Genomic DNA, 22,274 nt, shown 5'->3' with positions numbered 1-22,274 from the left:
GCTTAAGCTAAAGAGCAGTTGGTTTCTAGTATTAATTACAATCAGTAAACACATTAAAACAACTTCAACTCGATTGCCATTTATCGCTGAGTTTACACAAACTTGTTAATTATTTGTTACCTAACTATTGCAGAAGTCGTTTACGTTACTCTTTTATTTTCTACCAAGAAGAAGCTTCAAACAGTAGCTAATAATTTGCACTAAATCTTTTCCAAGACTATTTGAGAAATAATTTCAGTTGGTACACATTTGCGTGTATTTCGCGATCCGGTTCCGATCAATTACGTTTGATCAATTATAGGACAATCACTTATAGATACGGATAACGGTGAGAGGGGAAGGAACAAAGTTTTAGTAAAAGCAATTAGCATGGAATAAGAGTATTTTTAATGATTTTCAACAACAACAGGTACAGTGTGTAACCAGTGTTTACCTGTAGTAAATACGTTGGTAATTATTCTCTTTCTCACAATTCTGTCTTTCTCTTTCTCTCTTGCACGGTGTTTGCCTCCTATTATTATCCTACTGCCGCTTAAATCTAAATTACCGTCTTTTGCGCTTACCCATCTATATATACGGATAACCAAATTATTTACGTGATTACTACTAGATCTTTACTAGTCGGTTGTCTAACTAACTAATTCTATTCTAATTGTGTACGTGTGTGTACGTGTGTATGGATGTATACGTGTTGGAATTTGGATTTTTTTCTACTGGCAATGATCTTATCATTTTTCTATAATCGTTTTATCAGCGTTTATTAGCTCGGTGAAGATGTATTACTTAAGAGATCCTTAAGAGGCATCTCGAACGCTTAAAAGGATTTGAAATAAAACGAGTGTAGTTAGTACCATGCGGATCAATACTCCGTCCATCATTACTTTTGCATCGATCGCATTTTGACGAACACGTGGCGAAATTCGCGAAAGGAAAATAATGAAATCATTGTCAGTGGAACAGAATGAGCGAAAGAGTGGGCGCTATATCGAAGTTTCTCTGAAAGGAATTATATACGGGAAAATACAGAAATATCAATCTCAACTTTGTCTTCCTGCACAAAGTGCACAATTGACTTACACTACGGAATAGATTCTCCCACAAACGAATGAATAAATAATTAAATAACTAACTACGTCGCGTGCGATCGTCGTGATCGTTCGATACCACGACTTTTCAATATCCTCGTTTTCACATTTTTTCTTTCGAAACGATCTTTTCAAATCGATATTAAAATGATATCGGACGTGTGACGACGATCGTCGAACAATAATAATGATAATAATAATCAGTGACGTATAATAAATATATGGAAGAATATGTTTGGTGGCTGTGTTTGATCAATAACAGATTACATGTCTCGCATAGAGCTAATGATACTTAATGATGAAGTCGAGCTTTTCAATTATCACGTAAGATATATTGCTACCAAGCTACGTATATATACGCTAGGGGCCGAGGCTAAATCCGATCTTCGAAATGTCTCTCGTCGGACAAAAAAAAAACATGAACACACAAATCCGTATTCTTCACCTTTTTCTTCCTCCCCGAAGAGATGAGAAAAACGCCGAAAGAAAGGCGGTCCCCGTGGAAATATAATCGACATTCGCGTCGCGTTTTTCTCACGACGAAGGATTTTCGAAGAGCGAATCTTACCCCGGTCATCACCTGTCATCACGCTGTCATGGTACGACACGTATGTGAAGGTCGATCGACCTAACTCATTGTTTTCGTTTCACTTTCGTTATATATATATATATAGCTGACTGTTGATCTCTTAAGGACCATTTCTTAAAACGTGTCGTAATATAATTATTCGATATTTTGACGAACTGAATAGAAAGGAAGAAAATTGACGTAGCGAATAGCAGCAGGTCGAAAGCCGATCACAAGATTCGGTACCAACTACTACTTATCACGTTTCGTAATGCCTTATGAAATTAATAAAGTCACTGACGTGCTCTCTCTCTCTCTCTCTCTCTCTCTCTCTCTCTTTCTTTCTCACTGATTCACTCATCTTCAATAAATATCGTTTAATATTTCAAGAGGAAAATATTTACATTGTCTCATAGAGAAAAGAGTATTTACAGTGTGAACTATATAAAAGAATAATGCTTCTCTATCATGCTCATCACGTACGAATTTCAACATGTGGAAGTTATAAGGCGGTGCGATAGAATCAACGTAAAGTCGTTCTTGTCGTGCGGAAGAATACACACGAGTATTCTTTTATTTTTTTCTTGGAAGACCCCATTTTTTGATTTCCGAATATTGTCGTGCGACGAGTCGCACTGATACTTCACATTTGATATAAATGTTAACATCGTTGTATAAAATTTAATAAAATATCTCATATGTAACTCACGATATGAAATCTACGATTATAAAGTAAAGAAATCGTGAAAGAAAAAAATCTATTTTATGGAATTTACAGAAATATCGAGACGATTTCTATGTTAATTTCTATTTAAAAATTTGCCTGTAATAAAAAATATAGTTATAATTTAGGTGAGCGTAAACTGATATCTCAAGTATAAAAATTTTCTTCATTTTTTTATTAACAAATACAATGCGTCGAAAATTATGACAATTGATGTCGATACGCATAAATTATAACAGGTTTAAGAAATATTTATTGAAACTTGTGCCCGTGCACGAGATGTTAATGCAGTTTATGGCAACCTAAATTGTAATTATATTTAGTAAAATAATAACAAACTAAACGTACACTATAAAATAATGACAAAAGACATTATTTATTATATCATGCATATAATTTTGCAAACAACTCTTCTGTAATTTCATTTGATTTTATGAAAGCTTTTTACGAAAGATAATTAATTACTCATGAGTTACATACTAGAAAATTATATTTTGGAATTTATCGCTTGTTCTCAGAATTGAATGTTTTTAAAATCATTGTTTTCAAAAATCAACTTCGAAGTCAAAGTTGAATATTTATCGTGTTGAAAAAAACTATATACTTTTGTAAAATATATCACGTTGTGTCTTACTCAGATTGAGTAGACAAATGAGTATTCCAAAAATTATAGTTTTAATGAAAATTACCGTGTGTTGCAGCATTATTAAAATTCACTGCGCACGACGCTTCGTCAATTAAGTGACATGCGTGACCACTGTTACTCCGTTAATTAAAATGTACATATTTCACTTCGAAATCTACAATACGTTTGTTTTCCGATATATATCGATATGCAAAATGCTAAGTTGTAAATATTCAATGATACTCGTGACATAAATATTCACGAATACTTGCGATTATATTGTCATGTTGTAAGTTTATGTCGTTTTAATCGGCAATTATCTTGATTTATATTATTAAGATACATCTTGCAGAACAAAATATATAAGCTATTTCGAAAATGAATTGCTTTAAAAAAAAAAAATCATATTTCTCAATATAAAATAAATAATTTCGAAATACAATTTTGTTAAATAATATTCAAATATATATAATATTTCTCAAATATATTCAATAATTTCTCTAAGAACGACAAATAAAATATTGCACGCTTCTGAAATAGTAATTTAAGTCTTATTGATTCGTTAATACATGGAATATGCTTGTTGTCACTGAGATAATTATATGAAAAGAACAAAGCAGCACAATGTCAACTCGTTGGCAAAGCGTCGCGTAACAAAACGATTCAGGGTGACACTTTCTCACCCAGTATGAAAAATCGAGAAATTGAATTGTCCCTTTGTGAAATCTATGTCTACATTCTAGCGCACGCTCGTCCTTTTCGCCGTTATTAATCATACAACTGTTATATACGCATAAAAGTAGATATAGTTTGGTATATATATATATATATTATATATATATATATATGTGTATATAGATTAGTTTTTTTTAAATAATATATATCTATATATTATATATATATATATATATATTTATTTTTATAAATATAATTGTGTGTACGTAATGTATATGTGTCAATGTCGTGTATTTGTATACGTGTGTAGATATAATATATACGTATTGGAAGAACAAGACGCCGCCACGACGCGCGTGTTCGGCTTTAAAAAAGCGCTATGAAAAACGCGTGGGTCCCATTTCGAAAAAGTCACTCGAAAAGTAAAAGAGCAGTCATGGTGCACGCTGTCGTGTTTATAGGTCATTTAAAAAGTATCCGCGGTTTTTTGTTCAATTTTTGAATGAAAAAAACCGCGGATACTTTTTAAATGAATACAATGCACAATCGTTTCTGGTTTGCTCTTTCTCTTTTTTTTTTGCTCTCTTTATTGTCGTGTCTGCGACAATACGTCTTCGTCGGTCTCGCGGCCTCCTAGCCGAAACGTTTTCGTGTATATCTCGTCGAAATAAAACGCAAAATTCTTGAATCGCGCATCGTTCTTACAGGGTGACTCGTTAACAGCAGGATTTGAAGATTACCATCACGCTTGATAATATAATTTTCGCGAGCTTTAACCGCGGATTTCGCCCAGTACGATTAATATGAAAATTAACACGCTATTAATATCGTACACGAGGGTTTTCGATTTTTTTCAACAAATTTTTTAATTACACGTTGAGCGCAAAGCATATAAACGTTACGCGATCAAATGTGGTTATCGGTCGAGGATATAATATACTATATTACATTATTCGATATAATATTAGATTATTCGATACGAGGGTTCAATGAAAATTATCTTCTTGGAAGAGAGCGAATGTTTTTTTTTTTTTTTCAAATTGAATTACATCCGATACACATATCACCCGTGTAAAAATCGATGTGTGAGTGCACCACGTTTTTCACGCGAGACTTTAAAATTCGATTTTTTTTTCAACAATCTCACTTGCTACTAAATGTGATAGTAATGATGATGATGATGAGAATAATAATGAAGATGATTGGTGACAGTGATGTTGGATGACAGCAATAACGACGAATCATTACAGATATTCAATGATAATATATTTATTTAAATCACACATGCGATTACGTAAGGCCTCACTGCCTCTTATAACACGGTTGTCTCGCGTCACGATAAGATTAATTATGACATATCGGTATAGTTGGGCTTTCGGTACGTATAGATTTCTATAAATTATTCATTATTACGTTATTATTCTTGTTATTAATATTTGACAAAGAAATACTCGAAATAACGTAGTTTAGTTATAATCTCGTGTAATAAAACATAATATTGATAGAAATTAAAGGAACGACGAATACAAATAATCTAGATCTATTGTATTTTTACATGGGAAAAGCGGAAATGTCTAAAAATTTAATTAGATATAAATCTGAAAGCAATTTTATTGGACCACCTAAATAATTATATCATGAATGCTCAAATAGATTGCTAGAATGTCCAAACTCGTAGCAGGGTTATCATCACCAATAATTTTTTGATCTGTCTAATAATAATAATAATAATAATAATTTTGTGTCTCTCTATGTTTAGCTTACTTTAGCAAAACTTTCCTTTTTTTCCTCGTGCAAAAACGCTTTTTTCCCAGGGAATATTTTTCCGATCAGACTTTGACGCAGCAAGAACAAGGTTGATCATTTCCATTGAGAATCCATCGCGAACGCGAGACAGCCGCTCAGAAATATGTTAGTATGTACAAATCGTTACACATGCACGGGCGCATCCTCGTTGTGTAGCCTCGATACAGGCATTTTCTCGTCAACGAGTTAGCCCCGATATTGATATATTTTATAATAGTAGACACGCCGTGGCAACGATACGTTTCCATCGACATCGTCATATGAATCACAAAATTGTCAAACACCTCGACGAGTCCTATATCGGAGGTGCAATAAATAGTGCAAAAAAGGAGTTGTAAACGTATCATTTTGATTGACATTTAATGCCGTTTTTTTTTTCTACTGAATCACATAAAGGCAACTACCAAGAATGCTACAACGCGAGATTTTGAAATTGAATTGCAATTTTCAAGCGTTCCCCGATACGTCTTCCTCTTTTCAAAGCCACAATCGAAACGCAATCGTCTCCACGCTGAGTTTCAGTCAATAATGTAATGTCCAGAATCGGAATCGAAAAAGTCAGAACCGTATCATATTTTGTAAATTGACACGCTTCTATAATACGTTTTGCTTTGAGATCTCCGCGTATCTATCACAATAAGACTCTTCTTTGGTAAGGAATTTTCACGTGAACATTTCCCGTGAAAATCTTCGCGACGTTCGATCCAGTTTCCCGAATCACTCCCCGGCTTTCCGACTACTTTCGAGACCGACTCTGCTCAAGATTACTCCAAAAGTCGCAATTATGCACATAACTACGCCTACACCATCGATGATTCTCTATCGCTAGTACTACGAGCGACATTTACTATACAATACGTGATACGTCTTTTCTTCAGTGTTAACAGCGAGGAATAAGGTACACTGGAAACGATATTGTTATTCGATAACACCAATGCTCGCTATGTAAGAGGCCCGCGTGCATCGCATCCGTCCCTACAACTTTCGAGGATACGACACTATTCGTCTCACATCGAAGCGCTAAGTGCTAGATATTGCTAGATATCATTACTGTATACTATAACAAAATTGTAATTCTCTATTTTACCTTTACAAAACGGTATATATTTATGGTAGATATATTTTGTATATTTTCGATATGTTCGAGACAATATATATGTTCGTGTACGATTGTGTCAGGTAATTATGCTGATGTAAAGTGTGCTTTCAGCAAATTGGTAATACCAAAGGTTAATCTATACCTATGAAACTGGGAGCATAAAATGCCCCGGGCGACGTCTGTCGCGTTTCTGACGGATGCGATGCTTTCAGTACTCCAAACACATTAGTTCCGTAATGTTCGAGCACGGTGTTTTTCAAACTGTTCCCAAACTGTTCAAAAACTCTTCACCGAAGCAGATGGATCGTAATTCGTCGTACGTTTCGGGATGTAAAGCGTTAAATTGAAGCATTAAACTCAGCCGTTCATTTTGTTTATGGAAAGAAAATTTATTTTTCTCAAATCGTTTTTATCTTAATCGGTATTTATTTCCTTAATTGCTATTCGCAAATGTAGGGTGTAATTTAAATTAATGGTATCTTTAAAGTTGACATAATTTTTTGAATGGTTTCTTTTTAAGGTCAAAATGCAAGGAATAAGATTATATAAGATTGAGAAAAAAATATTTGTTATAAACAATTTTTCACGTAGTCGAAGAAAAATATCAGAGTTCACTGGATACTATTAGGATTAAAATCTACATCTTTAAAATGCGGACTCTTAAAGGCTATTCGAAAGTAATCTCGATTCCAATTGTAGACCACGGGAAAAACATTCCGATTGAAAAACACCAGCTCGATGTAGCTCTACAAGGGTAATATCGAAGTAAGAAAAAACTGAAGAAAAAAAAAAGGAAGGGGAGGAAAAGAATAAAAAAAATCTTACCTGGTTTCGCCGTGTGCATCGTTCCTCGGAACAGCCGTCTCGGTTCGCCAGCCTTGTATTCTCACGTTCTCTCTAGCAATCGACACTCAATTCTACTGCCTATAGAAATTAATATGCGTCTAAATCGCGGGCGTCCCAGGGCTTTCCCTTCCATTTCTTTTCTTTCGTTACACGTGGAGAGCAAGATGGGCATAGAGATCGGATTAAGGCACTCGGGTTATGTCAAAAATCGATCGTTACAATCGTTAGGAATGGATTTCGGAGGGTGGGGGCTCTGAGGTTGATCGCACGGAGAAAGCAATTGGAAAGGACCGTTGATCGCGGGGGGTTTCGAAAGAGGGAAGGGGTGGTGTATATACTTTCGTTTATTTCTCCGGGTACACCACCGAAAAATCATATGAGGAAGTGGAGGGGATCGTGGAGGAGTAATAGTCGCCTTATCGATTCTTCGAGCGCCTTTTCGGCGAATAAAAGATCTTTTTTTTTTTTTTCATTTCTTTGTTTTCCTTCGGGGATGAAGAAGCGAGTCGGGGTTGGTGAGGGATGAGCGTACGAGTAAAGCATTCGCTTTAGTTACGCTTTAATCCTCGGCTCGCTGCCTTCGGCTCGCTTTTTATTGCTTCTACAACGTCTGCCGGAAGATAGACTCTCTCTCACTCTACTATCACATTTAGCGAGAATATTCTTAGCTCTCGTATGTCCGTAAACCTCCCCTCTCATACGCGGGGAGGGGAAAAAGTGACAAAGAGTAGGCGCGTATCATCGCGTCACCGACACGGGTGTGTAAAAAATTCGCTATACGATCTATTTAGAGTACCTCGGTTCGGCTAATTACTCTTGTTCTCTCTCTCTCTCTCTCTCTTTCTTCGCTAGTTGCTCTACTTACGATTAACAAGATTGACGAGATCGCGTCACGATGTACGCGTGAGATCACTCTTTTTCAAAGGCAAAACGATATATATACGTACGTTACGTTCTCTGATATACAATATATCGTATCTGATATTGGTTACCGGAAGACACCGAGTACCCGCGTGAAGGGCGATAGGCGAAAAGAAACGCAGCCACTTCGCGATTGTAAATTAATTTTCTTTTGCATTTTCGGAAAACAATTCGGATTCTCTCTGCGTTCCATAAAACGATACTCAGGACTTGGAAATTCTTTCTCCGTGCTGTGATGGAGCCGACACGCTCGTATCGGCGAAACACGTTTTACCGATGGGCGGATTCATCATCCTCTTGTCGGATATGAATCATTTATATCCGCTGTTCTTTTCGATCTTGCCGTTATAAAGATCAGACTATTGTAATTTCCAGCGTAAATGGCTGTTCTTACCGCGTGAAAAAGAAAAAGTTTTTGCCTCACAGGCCTTATTCCTCTCAGAAATACAATACGATAAATACTTTACTACGTTGAACGTAAAAAATAATACGCGTCCGTGCGAGAAGTAAAGAAATTTTCGAGGAATTTACACCGAGACTAAATAAATTAAATCCTTCGTCAAACGTGAGGAAGAGAAAGGCGCTCATCGTTAAAGACGCTTTTTTTTTGATCGAGCGTAGGTAGGATCGGTGATTTTTTTTTTTCGGGATGGGATAAGATGTGGTTTCATTTTTACACGACGAAAAATACGCCTACGCGCCTCCAAAAGCTAGTAGAACACATATCTACTTCGATATAAAGTAGCAAAACTTTACGCGCTATGTTGTCCGGCTATGGATATGTATTATCTGTACTAGTTAAGAGAGGAAATTGGATACACGTTTAGGGAGAAAAATAGAGGGAAGGGAAGAGACAAAAGGTACAAAAACTAGGACAGAGAACAATATGAGGGACGCATATAGCTGCTGGCATAAAAGCAAATTATTACTGTATTGTTCTATATGCTTATATCAAATGTACAAAATTAACAGTAATAGTATTATGTAATCGTATTATGTTATTTTTTCTAACGAAAGTAAGTTTATTAATTCACTCACTTTTCTAAAATTTCAATTCAGTGCTTATTATACATACATTTTCCGGCTCGATTTATTTTCCATTGAAGTTTTATTAGCTCTTTATTCTTGGCGATTACATAATTATAGGATTTTATCCATTTTTGCGATCATATACAAGCAATCATATGTATGTCAATTTAAATATTAACGCACTGTGTATTATGACTTTTAATTCTTTTTCGTTATCAACAATATCTTGCAAGATTTTAATGAATATTATTTAATGAAATAATGATAATGCCTGTTTGCAGCTATATCGTTTCTCAGAAAAGGGTTTCTTTTCTCTTAATCGATATCAATTTTATTGAAATGAACAAGTGTTAACTGTGTCATTTCAATGCGGGGATTAAGGAAATAGTGAGGAAGGAGGAAGTGTCAATTAAATACGTCGAGATATACTCTTACTTGCCGGTTAAAGTGCGCCAGAGGTGGTCTAGCTAAGATGCATGCGCTACAACAAATTCGCCGACTGTTTTAAACCACTTAAGAAGCGTCAGGGATGATAGAGGGAACAGGAGACATAATCATCAAGATGGCTATCTAGAGAAAAAATGCGCGCTATTTTCTCTGGTTGGCCAAAACGGACATGGAAATGATTTCGAATTCTCTTTTTCTGTCCCGGCTCTCTTTCTTCTTTAATCGTTCTGTGATTCCCCTCATAATCGAGTAATTTCATTATCATCGATTTGTGCAGAATATTCTAAAATTACTGAACATCTTTCTTATTAATAGAAAGAGCTCTAAAAATTCTTTAAACGCGATTTAAGACTCGAAAAGCAGAGATACGATATTTCCAACTTCTAAACAATTCCAACAATTATTAAAAATAAATGACTTTTAATGAATTGAACTTCACTGGAGGAGAAATATAACAGAATCATATAGTTAATCTGGCGTAAAGTTTTACAAAATCTTTATTCGAAAATACATAACGTTGAAAAGTAACGATAAAGGATGCTTCAATGCCAAGGAAAAAAAGCCTTGAGAGACACCCAGTTTTGGGACATGCTGTATAGCATGCACGTCAGTAATCCTCTTTACACAAGAAGTAGCAAATAGAGCAACAAGTGATACTGAAGTTGGAAGTCGGCCGGCGTTACCGAAGTAAATGTAATATTTTTCTTTACGAGATCCGCGCAGGTTTTCGATTTTTCTTATATATTCGAGGAGTACAAACTCGAGAGGTGAAGTCGAATCGATCAAAAATCCGAGACAACCTCGACGATAGTCCAAGAAATATAAATAAATATTTATTATCTCCGCGAGGTGATAAATTCAGTACGATTAAATAAATTTGATATCGTCATTAAGAATCAAACAAATTTAAATATTATTATTATTTTAGTAGCAGAATATTGGTTACAATCGCAGCATGAATCAAACAAATAAGATAACATAAATTTTTTGACGTAAAAAGTTCTGCACAATTCATTAAAAAAATTTTATTTCAATGAGAATTATAATTTTATACGAGATATTGTAAAGAATTTTTGGAAATTGTTACAATAATAATTAATAATAATGTTACGATGACTGTTAATAATTTATAAATATAAAATGTAATTTATATTTATAAATTTTTACAAATTTCTATAAAATTCTATAAATTTTTTTAAGAAAACCAAAATGCTGAACAATTTGCTATCAAATCCGCTATCATTTGTACGTGAAAAGAATCACTTTTGTAGCATTAGACATACATAAATTTTCATTTTTACGAAATTGTGAACTATTGTCACGATCTTACAGTCACGAAATTTCGGATTTTGGAAATTTTCATTATGTTTATCTTATTTTCTCCTTCAATGAGAACGGAATGAGCCATGAGAGTTTGGACCAACCAGAGAGCGGTTCGAAACGAGCGCCCAGCGGGGTTAACGAGACTAATTACAATTTAATATTAATTTGCCAATTAGCGAGTTGCCACCTCCGCGGGGCGCGCGACGCCGCGTGTTCTACCGGGGCGCAAAACACAGACGCTTGGTCGAGCGTTAGTGATAAGAAGTCAGAACAATGATTATTATTACTAGAGGAGCAGTAAAAAGAAGGCCGATTGTACGATGTACATAAGTACGCTACATATATACGTCTTCTATATTATGTATATATACATAAAACATATTATAATATGTGATATAAATATTTAAGTATATATATATATTATTTAATATATTATTCCTATTATAATAATATATTATAATATAGATATAATATATACATGTATTAATATATTACATATATAATATATATTATGTATATAGTGTAAATATAGCATACATAATATACATGTATGTAATATATAAAAGACGTAACTATGTATACATATATATATTAACTAAGAAAATAGTAGGAAGGAACAAATAAACGTACACAATAAGTAGATAGGATAATCAAGTATATACAGCACCAACGTAATTACTTTTTGCCAACAAGTTAGGCAGGACATACGAGGTTTGTCAATAATAAATAAACGAGAGATGGATCGTAGATGGTGGACCGAGAATTCCTGGAAAGATCTCTATATATATATATATAATATATATATATATATGTATGTATGTATGTATGTAGAGGGCAAGGGAAGGGCTGAGTGAGAAAATACATAAAGGAAAGATATACACAAATAGAGGTTAGCTACAAGTTTTAAACGACTACTTTATTGGCAATTTTTCTAGGCATCAACCTATACTATTTTTACGTTACGTTTTCGTTCGTGTGTTGTTGTTCTTGGTGTGCGCCATCGAGCGTACTCTTGCGTTAATATCGTATATTTTCCTGCCTTGTATGTTACGCGCGTGTGTATAATACGTGTATGTATGTGTGTATGTATGTATGTCCGTGCTTGTCTGTATGTCTGTATGGGTGTGTATTTTTTGTTGGTACACGCGTGTTCATCGCGCGCGTGCTCTAACGCAAATATGAAAATCGTCGCTGGATGATCCGTCGGCGTTTTCCTTTTTCCTCGGAACGAGACGTGCCAGGAAAAGTCAAAACAAGTGAAATAACCAAAGTGGAAAGAGAAACGAAAAAGCAGGGGGAAAAAAACAGAAACGCGAATTAAATTGGAGAATCGTACGTCGCGTTTACATCGACTTCCATGTGTCACTGACGACTATAAACCGATCCAGAAAGAGAAAAAAAGCAAAAAAGAAAAAACCGAGACGATCGGGAAAGCAAACATCTCGAATTTCGAGTCGCGATCTCGGCGACGGGATAAAAGGAAAAGAGAGGAAAAGGGTGTGCGCGTCATGTATGAATCCCCCGTTCATCGATCGTTCCCTACCTCGCGACTTTACATGGCGAATCACCCTCTCGTGTGCCCCCCCCCTTCGGATCTTTCCGCGATGCCACTTCTTTTTTCCCCTCTCTCCTTTTCTTTTCAGGAAGCAATCGGTAATTAGATCGGTTACGCGCGTCGCGGCGCATCTATTAATAGGCTTCGATCTATCAATTATCCCCTTTATGGCACGTACGTGGCTGGCACACTATAGGAATGTAATAACGAATAATAAGAAAAGACACGGGGGAAAGAAAGATGAAAGAAAGGCTTTTTATCGGACGCGAGAGGGACGTTTGCGAAAAACTGCGATTCGCGGACGTACACACACACACACGCGCGCGATGCGCACGCTCGCGCATAATAGTTAAGCGTGTCACAGTATAACGTAATATGAGTGTGTCTTGCATTTATGTAAGCTAATAATAATAATAACGATAAGTAATGACAAGCATAATAATGATGCTGATGCGTAATAATAATTATCATCAAATAGTAATAATAATAATGATAATGGCGATAATAATGATAATGAGTAATAGTAACAGTAATACGATTCGAGTATCAGCGCTTACGCAATTAGTCGTTCTGGGAGGAGCTCTCTGGGTGTGTACTATCATATGTATACGCAGTTCGGTTCCTGTCCTCTCTCCCTCTCTCACGCTCTCTTTCTCTCTCTCTCTCTCTCTCTCTCTCTCTCTCTCTCTCTCTCTCTCTCTCTTCTCCTTTAAATTTTTTAACTTTTTTCCCGTATCATTATTAATCTTTCATAAGAAATCCGAAACGATAGTTTTCGCTCGCGAGTGTTTCTCGTCTGAACGTTTCTCACAATCAGGTGGAAGTGGTTAAGGATCGAAGGGAGAAATTAAGAAATTAGACAGAATGGGGGTGGTCGAGGGGCGGAAATAAAAAGATCGCTAATCGCGGGGAGAGCATCGGTTCTTGTCAACAACATCGAGCGATGTTGACCGAGTAAATCCCGAATGAGAAAATTCTAAGCGGAAAATAAATGGAATTAAGAACGTTCGTTCGTAATATTCTATTGCTTACGGAATTGCCGTAATCGCGATGTACAACGATCGTGATTAAACGAGAAGACTTGATCGTGCAGAGGGAAGAACGCGATTCATCGATAAAGTAGCGCAACGACGGGAAATCGTTAAAGGATTGTGAAGCTCGAATACCGAAAGCGTACACCAGCGCGGTAAACTGGCAGTCAGAGTTCCTTATCATCTCTTTCTATTTTATTCCTTATATCTTCCTTGAATGCTCGAGCAATGACGTTCGTGTCGATGGGAAAGCGGAATCGCAAGCGAACCGTAATAAGAAAAGCGGAAGACGGGCGGGAAGAGGTTCGGAGGATTAAAAAAATGGGTTGGATAACAATATTATGTAGGAGGAGAGATATTTCAATCAGCATGCTTCACCTACGTTTCATACACAACTAGTGGTGGTTAGCGCTCATCAAAAAATACCAGCTACGCTAATAATTACTATATCAACATTCGCAATATAAGATACATAATTATCAGACTGAGATACAAATATAAATATATATATATATATATATGTATATACTAAGGGGTTTATGGAACTGGGACAAACTAGGAGAGATTAAAGGGAGAAGGAAGGAGGACCTGCTGATCGGGAAAGAGAGACGGCTTTCGCCGTGGTGACATATTTCTCGACGATGACGACATGTTATCTTTTTGTCACTGAGCAGATATTAGATAAACATCAGACAAGGCGAGGCTCGATCATCCAATATCGATGTCGATTCTCGCCGTTCGAATATCGTGGTACTTTTTTCTGTTGTTGACGGTGACGATTTCACGATTTTGCAAAATTGCAAAGTTCTACCGAGTTTGGAAATAAACGGCTCTACAAGATAAAAAATTATCAGCGACCGTAATTTTTCAACCCTTTGTAGGGCATCAACATAATTTCATTTCATTTCAATTTACATCATTTTATTATCTATACATCTAATAATTAAAAAAACGAAAAAAAAAAAAAAAAATACGAAAAATAATAAAAAGTATTACGCGATAGAATTTAATGTTAATAGAACTTTATATTAATTAATTTTTCAAAAATCATACTCGACCTTTCTTTTGCCCTATAAAGGATTAATATTACTTAAGCTATTATCAATCTCGTATCTAAAGCCCATAACTTCGTTACAGCTCAACAACATTACAATACGCGATAATTATACGTTTGGGCTATAATGGATTAGACTACATCTTGATTATAAATCGATCATGTAATTATAATTTAATATACAAATTGCATATTCGGAATGCAACGAAAGTTTCGTATATCGCGTAACGAATTGACAATGTATTTCGTGTGATAATACTCTGCTTTCTTCCGAGTGATTCAAGGTGATATCGAGCCGGATTAAAAGTTTCCCATTACAGCTCATAACGTTCCGCTAGAGAGATTGCAAAATCGTTACAGAGAGTAACTCGGTAAAATCGTCACGTCTCTTGTCGGGGCGATACACGACATTGCGATAAGACATTTCTGAAATGATTGAGTTCAGAGAAAAACGTCAAGCGACGCTTTACGACGCGGATAAACGACCCGCTCTCTGTACCGCTAAATTTATTGCTGAAATTCCATGTGAAATTTTCCCGCTCCTTCGTCTCAAACCGAGAGGAGTACACTACAACCGCGCGCCGTTAATCCCGGATCGTACATCGCCGAATTTCCGAGACACGTATGATAATCCCGATTTGCAGTCTCGACGACGATCCGCCCGGAGAATTCGCTTCCCCAAGACGATTGAGGCTTGTTTCGACCCGTATATAGAACGTATAGAAACTAGGCGAAGTATTCTATTATCAATCGGGGAGTGAAAGAGCAGTCGAGAAACTTCGGCAAGATCAAATTTCGATGGCCGAGGAACTGTGAGTAATTTCGACATACATTCATGATTGGGAAGAGGTGGAATGAGATGGAAAGGGATCTTCCATGTCGAAAATTGAACCTACCGAAACCTATGCCAGTTCCAATCCCCGATTCTCTGCGTTCCAAAAAGGGATCTTAAATCTTAGCAGCAGTCCATTTGATGCTAAAAATACTTGGAAACATTTGATTGACTAATCAGAAGAAACAATTTTACTAATTGATCAATTGAAAACTGCTTTAAAGCATTTTTTGATTGATCAATCAAAGTAGCATCAAGTGGACTGTAGCTAAGATTTCGCCAGAAAGCATGAAACGGTATCGTCGGGCGCTCGTTGTGAGCGCCTGTCTCAGGATTTCTGCGCTCTTCTAGAAGGCAACTTTGAAAATAAATACATCGGGAAGGCATCGAGACGCTCCGACAATACCAATTTGGCTCGAAAAGCACCTCCCTCCGGAACAACTCGCGAACAGTGCGTCTCTCTGTTTCTCTCTCTTTCTACCCTTCGCTTTGCACACTGAGAAAAAAAATATTTGCTATTTGTGATTACAATTGTATGGTAAAATGACTGATTGTCTCCGAAAGCAATTATAATTTTACAGTCATTTTCAGAGACAACTATATACACCCTTTTTAGTATATGGAATTATAAATATAATTATTACTAACATTATAGCAGTAATAACTATAAAAATGGAACTTCAAACCATAATTATTTTATCATGCAATTATAATCACAAATCACTTTTTCCAGCGTGAAATGCTGTCGAGAAAATACTACGATACACAAACGGATATTCTCGGTCCTAATTAATTTCATTTCCTTTTTCACGTGTAAACTTCCTGAGAGAGAAAGAGAGATAGAAGGAGTAGAGAGGAAGCTGAAGAGAGGTAGATGGATCGATGGCGAAGCAGGAACGAGAGCCAGGGTACGACACTGATATTGCGGGGTTGTTCGAAACGGGAGGGACTCGTTAAGTACGCGTCCATTCCTCACATTATTGGCGTACGAGTACGCAGAGTCGCCGAGAACCGGAATTGGAACGAGACGTATCAGCCTCTCAGCTGATCCTCGCTCACTCCGTCGCGTTTCGTCGATCATCTACCACCTTCGTCACCGTTTGTCACGTTTCTTTCTCTTTCTTCTACATTCACTCCTACTTTTGTAATATCCCCTTAATATGTCGTAAATATCACTCGCGAGTTTTTGTTATCCTTAACGCGTCACGGTGTATGTATATAATTATATTTGTTTTGTTTATATATATATATTTATATGTATATTAAAGTATATAGTATATCACTAGAGAATATTACTTGTGTGTCCAGAAGAATCGGAATTCCTTCTGAACCCTCATCTCATCGCTCGATCCTTCTCTCGCTCTCCTAAGATGCTCTAATGTTCGTTTCGACAAGTATATTATTATCCAAATCCTTTCGCATCGAGTATTCGTTTGTGTATATGTCTAAGATTATCCTTTTATATTGATTATACGCGCGCGTGAACAGGCGCCACCGCGACGTTTTGTAATACTCGTAATAATCTAGAGCGCAGTTAAAAGTTTGAGTCAATCGCTTATTGCTCGAATTCTTCATATCTCTCACGTGATTTCCTCATCAAGGAACGTCCCGCGTTCGTCCTCGCCGACGGCGATCCTTTTTTTCCGATCAAAAGAGACCGTTGAGATTCGTTGCGGATATTCGAAATTCGTCGGCATCGGTCGACATGAGATCATTTGGGCGACAAATTGACGCATACAATCGCACTTAACACTTAACAACGAACTATTAATAATAATGAAATAAAAGGAAAGACAATAGAAAGTAAAGAAAATAAATTAAGTGAATATCTCGCGACGATATCATACGGTCGCATTGAACAATTCGAAAATGCTTGAGACTATAGACTAAAATGAGAAATGATAGTTTCCAACATTGCTATTATATAATATATTAGGTCATTTAAAAAGTAGTCCGCGGTTTTTGGTCAATTTTTGAATGAAAAAAACCGCGGATACTTTTTAAATGACCCAATATAATACTTTGACAAATAATTTAATAATGAAAGTAAGGAAAAATGGCGAGAAATATCGATTTAAAAGAAACTAATTACACGCATTCTTTCTTTCTTTCTTTTTTTTTTTTTTTACAGAAATCGGGCAAGCAAACAATAATTCTCGCAAAAATATCACCAATTAAATACTCGCCGCCGTCGAGTCGATCTCGGGGCGTATTCTACAAGTGAATACATATAAATTAAATATTCATTTCTCTCACAAATTCCTTAACGAATATTTTTTATAATACTTCTCACAAATTTCTTATTTACGCAGTTTAAAGACTTAAATCTAATTTATCGCTTGAGTTACGTGAGCTAATCTCAATCTTGGGTTCCCATTTCTCGCAGACGCAGTCGCACGAACTCTTAAATATATTTTATAAAGATGCGTAATAATATCTCTTAAGTATCTGTCTCACATTCTCTCTCTCTCTCTCTCTCTCTCTCTCTCTCTCTCTCTCTCTCTCTCTTCGCGCGCATGTTGAGGCCGTCCTATCGGCCCTCTTTCCTTATTGTTACTCGCTTCTCTCTCTCTCTCTCTCTCTCTCTCTCTCTCTCTCTCTCTCTCTCTCTCTCTCTCTCTCTCTCTCACATAAATATCTATATGCGCTATCAGTAATGCTACCCGCTTAAGCCTAACTTAAATAAAACTCGCGAACTCGCCATCTTTTACTCTCTTAGGAGCTCATTACGTTACGCCAATCGCGTGCGGCGTGTATCGCGGGTGTGATACTGTCAATTAGTCTTAACAGCTATACGCGCGACTTCTCGTACGCGGATTACATATCGCAAGTCGCTAAAAGTCTTGCTTAAAGGTTAACGCGATTTTCGAATTACTCGAATTACACATGTGTAATCGCTATAGTCTTATTCTTATTTAACGCGGTGGAGAGCGGAGAAATATTGTCTTCCATTATTTGAAGAAAAATATATATATATATATATATATGTATATGTATGTGTATATACGTGTTTACCATATGTATATATGTACCTATACATTTTATATATAGTTATGTATGTGTCCCTCGTATTGTTGCTCGTGTATGTCGTACGTATGTAATATCGGGAGAGTCTATCCGCTCGCGCAAAGTGAATTAAATGTGTATATTGACCTGTTGCCTCTGGAAAGGCGAAAAGACGCGAGGCTCCGCCAAGAATGACGAGCGGAAGCATCAACGGCGATGCGATGAAGAGAGACTAAAAGGGTCCGTCGTCGTTTTTGTTATGAAGCTGTGGTCGTAGCCAATTGCCGGTTGAATCCGGAAAAAAGGAATGCGAATCATAGGGAAAGCTCGGAGAGCTCGTTTCTTGGGAGTTACGCCCTTGGCCGTCTGAAAGTGGATGGGTCTCCCTTCGGTTCGATCGTTTGGCACTTGGCGTTGCGGACGCGGATCCTAGTCTTCCTAGTACTAGTCTTTCTCTATACAATTTGAATCGTGCTGAGGGTATAAACGCGGCTTTTTTTTTTTATATTAAAAACCAGCAAGGTTTTTATAAAAAAAAAAAAAAATGCCAGTAATCAGGAAAACGGCATTTTCTTCCGCGACATAACGATGAAAGCGCATACTTTGATTCGACGCATCGCGTTCGTGCTTCCGCTGATCCCTGATCCGGAGACAATTCGATCGGGGTGTTAGCGAATATACATATATACTATACGTGATAAAACATTATGAGAAAATAAAGAGGGACGCATAACGGAAAGTAAGAAATACGGAAATAAGAAGGGAAACGATTTAGTGCTCTCTCTCTCTCCCTTGGTGGAGTAGAATCGTTCACGGCGTCCGCCGCTTCTCGATTTTCTTCCTTTTATTGCTTCATGGCCGAGAGAACGGCCGTTGCGGGAACACTCAGGAGGCTCGAGGTTGCCGCGAACGCAGTGAAACGAGTGCCGCTAATGGATCGCGTTAATTAATCGATGATTAACGTAATGGGCGTGGCTGAAACGCGTGGATGAAACGCGGTTCCGTTTACGCCGCTTTTGACTCTAATGCGTACGCGTTAATCTAAATAGGAACCAAAGTGTGCTGAAACGCAATGACTTGTGATTGTGAAAAATGATGTAACCCGCGCGAAAAACGAAAGACGAGGGACTCGAAAGAACTAACGTACATATAATGAGATACTTAATCTCGCCTCTTCACAAATAAATTAAGTAACGTATAATGAAAATTAAAACGCAAAATTCATTCGATTGGGAAAGTAACGTATGATTACACGGATGACTCTGTCCTCCCTCTTCGCGTGTGTTCCTGATTCGCTGGATCTCCGTACGTCGGAGATGGTTGATCCTCTTGTGTGTGGCAATCTTTGCTCTCATCTTTACTCATTCTTCGCTCGAGCGCGAATCGATTGAAATTTTAACCTTCTTCACTGGAGTCTTTCGCTTTATCTGCTTCCCACGATGCCATTCCATGATGAAAGTATCGAAGAATCCATTTCTCTCCCAGCATCGTTTCTCGAAGATAAGAGAACGATGGATAAAACGACGAAGTATTAACGAAAGTCGTTCCTTCGTCGAATATCGAGTGTTATTACTTGCAGCGCGAGCGGTGGGCCATTTCCAGAGACACCCTCTGGACTAAATCCCCGAATAAAAATCGAAAGGCGGATTCGCGCCACGATTAACCTCGGAGAACGAATATTATATCGTATCGTACACGGGGAAGATGATCACTTCCCCGAGAAGGATCCCCGAGAAGTCGGTCGTCGGGTCCAAGAGATCAGAGAGCGGGAGCGCGTGCGATATAATATACGTAATACGTATCCCCTCTTTAAACGTACATCCCCATCCCATACATGGATCCCCAATCGACGCCCTGGAAGCTTGACATGTCGACGTTGGTGAGCGAGTAGCCCTGATAGGGATTGCCGGGCGCCGCGGCGGCGGCCGCGGCCGCAGCGGGCGAGGACGCCGCCGCCGCGGCAGCGGCAGCGGCCGCGGCGGCACCTGGTGTTGGCGCCGGTGCCGTCGGGGCGGTGGGTGCCGCCGCAGCAGCCGCCGCGGCGACCGCTGCGGCCGGTATCGGATAGGGCGCGTACCGATATGCCGAGAGAGGATAGCCACTGGTGGCGAACAGTTTACCGTATCCCGCGACCGCGTTCTGCACCTGCGCGGCCGCCGCCGCGGCCGCAGCCGCCTGCACCTGCGCCGCTTGTGCCTGCGCGGCTACCAACTGCGAGGCCGCCGCCGCCGCGACCGGCAGCGGCGGTTGCGGCGCGAGCCGCACACCTAGAGCACCGAGCACTACCCGCTTACCGAGCGCTAGCGCGCCCGGTTGCACCGCCTCCTTCGGCTGCGCCTTCTTACATTCGACCTTCTTGTTCTTGATCGTATGGAAGTGTATCTCGCACACGCGATCCACCACATCCTCGTTCTCGAAGGTGACGAAGCCGAAGCCGCGATGACGTTTCGTTTGTTGATCCATCAGCATCACCGTCTCCTCCACCTTCCCAAATTGATTGAAGTAGGCCTTGACCTCGTCGCTGCTGGTGTCCTGACTGACACCACCCACGAAGATCTTCTTAGTGCGATTGGCCTGTTTCGCGCGATTCTTCGGCGTCGCGTGCTTCGGATCAATCTTCTTGCCATCCAGGGTGTGGATGGGACACTTGAGGACTTTGTCGACGCTACCGGGCTCGGCGAATGTGATGAAGCCGAAACCGCGGCTACGCTGTAACCGAACAAGCCGAGAACCGGCACGATGCACATGGACCGTCTATTGCGTGTCTCCCTCTTTTCTTGCGACTCTTTTCTTTTTCGCTCTCGCAATCGAACGCTCCGACATCCGACTCATTTTTCCCGACTTGATCGAGGGATCAAGTTTTTATTCAAGTTTTTATTCGCACTTCGTTCAATTATCGCAAGACCGCTAAATGTTTAGTACCGCTCGTGTTTCATGATTATGGAAACTTTTCACGCGTTGGGACAAAGCTGATTGTAATTTGTCGATTATTGCGAGTAAAATAAGTACCACACGATTTTCATAAAATTACTGTTCACTTCTAACCTGCTCAAATCTGTCACCTGAAAACTGATTCGAAATTCGTCTTCTCCCTAACATTGCGGGTTCGATTCGGAATATAAGAATACTCTGTGATTATGAAATTATCCTAATCTTTAATAAATCCTGCTTTCGGTGATTTCTCGTAGCTTTTGTTATAAACGGTTAACTAGTGCTACCAAAACTACCATTTGCATGCAAGACTGTCCAAGCCAATGTTTAAGACAAACATTCTAATGTTACGTGAAACAAAGACTGCGATAAGACTCAAATCCATTACGAACGTTAAGGAGCTACTAATATATATATATATATATATATATATATATATATATATATAATATATATAAACATTACGTCTGTCCCACCCATTCTCGTTCGCGAAATATCCGATATTACACCCGCATTCGACATTTACCGCCTGCAAATCCGACAAAAGAAGAAAAAAAAACGACAACTCTGCCTCTCCCACCTTCTTTTAATATATAATGCGATTAATGCGATTAATAATATACCTAATACAATCTACTTCTCTTGATACTTTATCAGCAATTAATTACACCGATTAGTACAACTTCTCATCTACTACGGTCTACTACGGTATATAGT

At 38.1% G+C, this 22,274-nt stretch overlaps 1 protein-coding gene across 6 annotated transcripts in view; it reads right to left on the bottom strand.

The window, feature by feature from the left end:
* Nucleotides 1-364: 364 nt before the first annotated feature.
* msi (RNA-binding protein musashi) overlaps nucleotides 365-22,274 on the bottom strand; it is a 139,427-nt gene continuing 117,517 nt past the window's right edge. For all 6 annotated transcript variants that reach the window (XM_087405983.1, XM_087405991.1, XM_087405978.1 and 3 more), the window contains one exon: nucleotides 365-21,335. In XM_087405983.1, coding sequence (XP_087262109.1) covers nucleotides 20,436-21,335 — 900 coding nt within the window. In that variant the 3' untranslated portion in view covers nucleotides 365-20,435. The remainder of the gene's footprint in view (nucleotides 21,336-22,274) is intronic.

The sequence above is a fragment of the Acromyrmex echinatior genome, chromosome 1 (genome assembly GCF_024713525.1).
Source record: "Acromyrmex echinatior isolate Ae372 chromosome 1, ASM2471352v2, whole genome shotgun sequence".
Classification (NCBI taxonomy): Eukaryota; Metazoa; Arthropoda; class Insecta; order Hymenoptera; family Formicidae; genus Acromyrmex; species Acromyrmex echinatior.
Note: the sequence above shows the minus strand (reverse complement) of the source record. Positions and strands in the feature narration are given on the sequence as shown.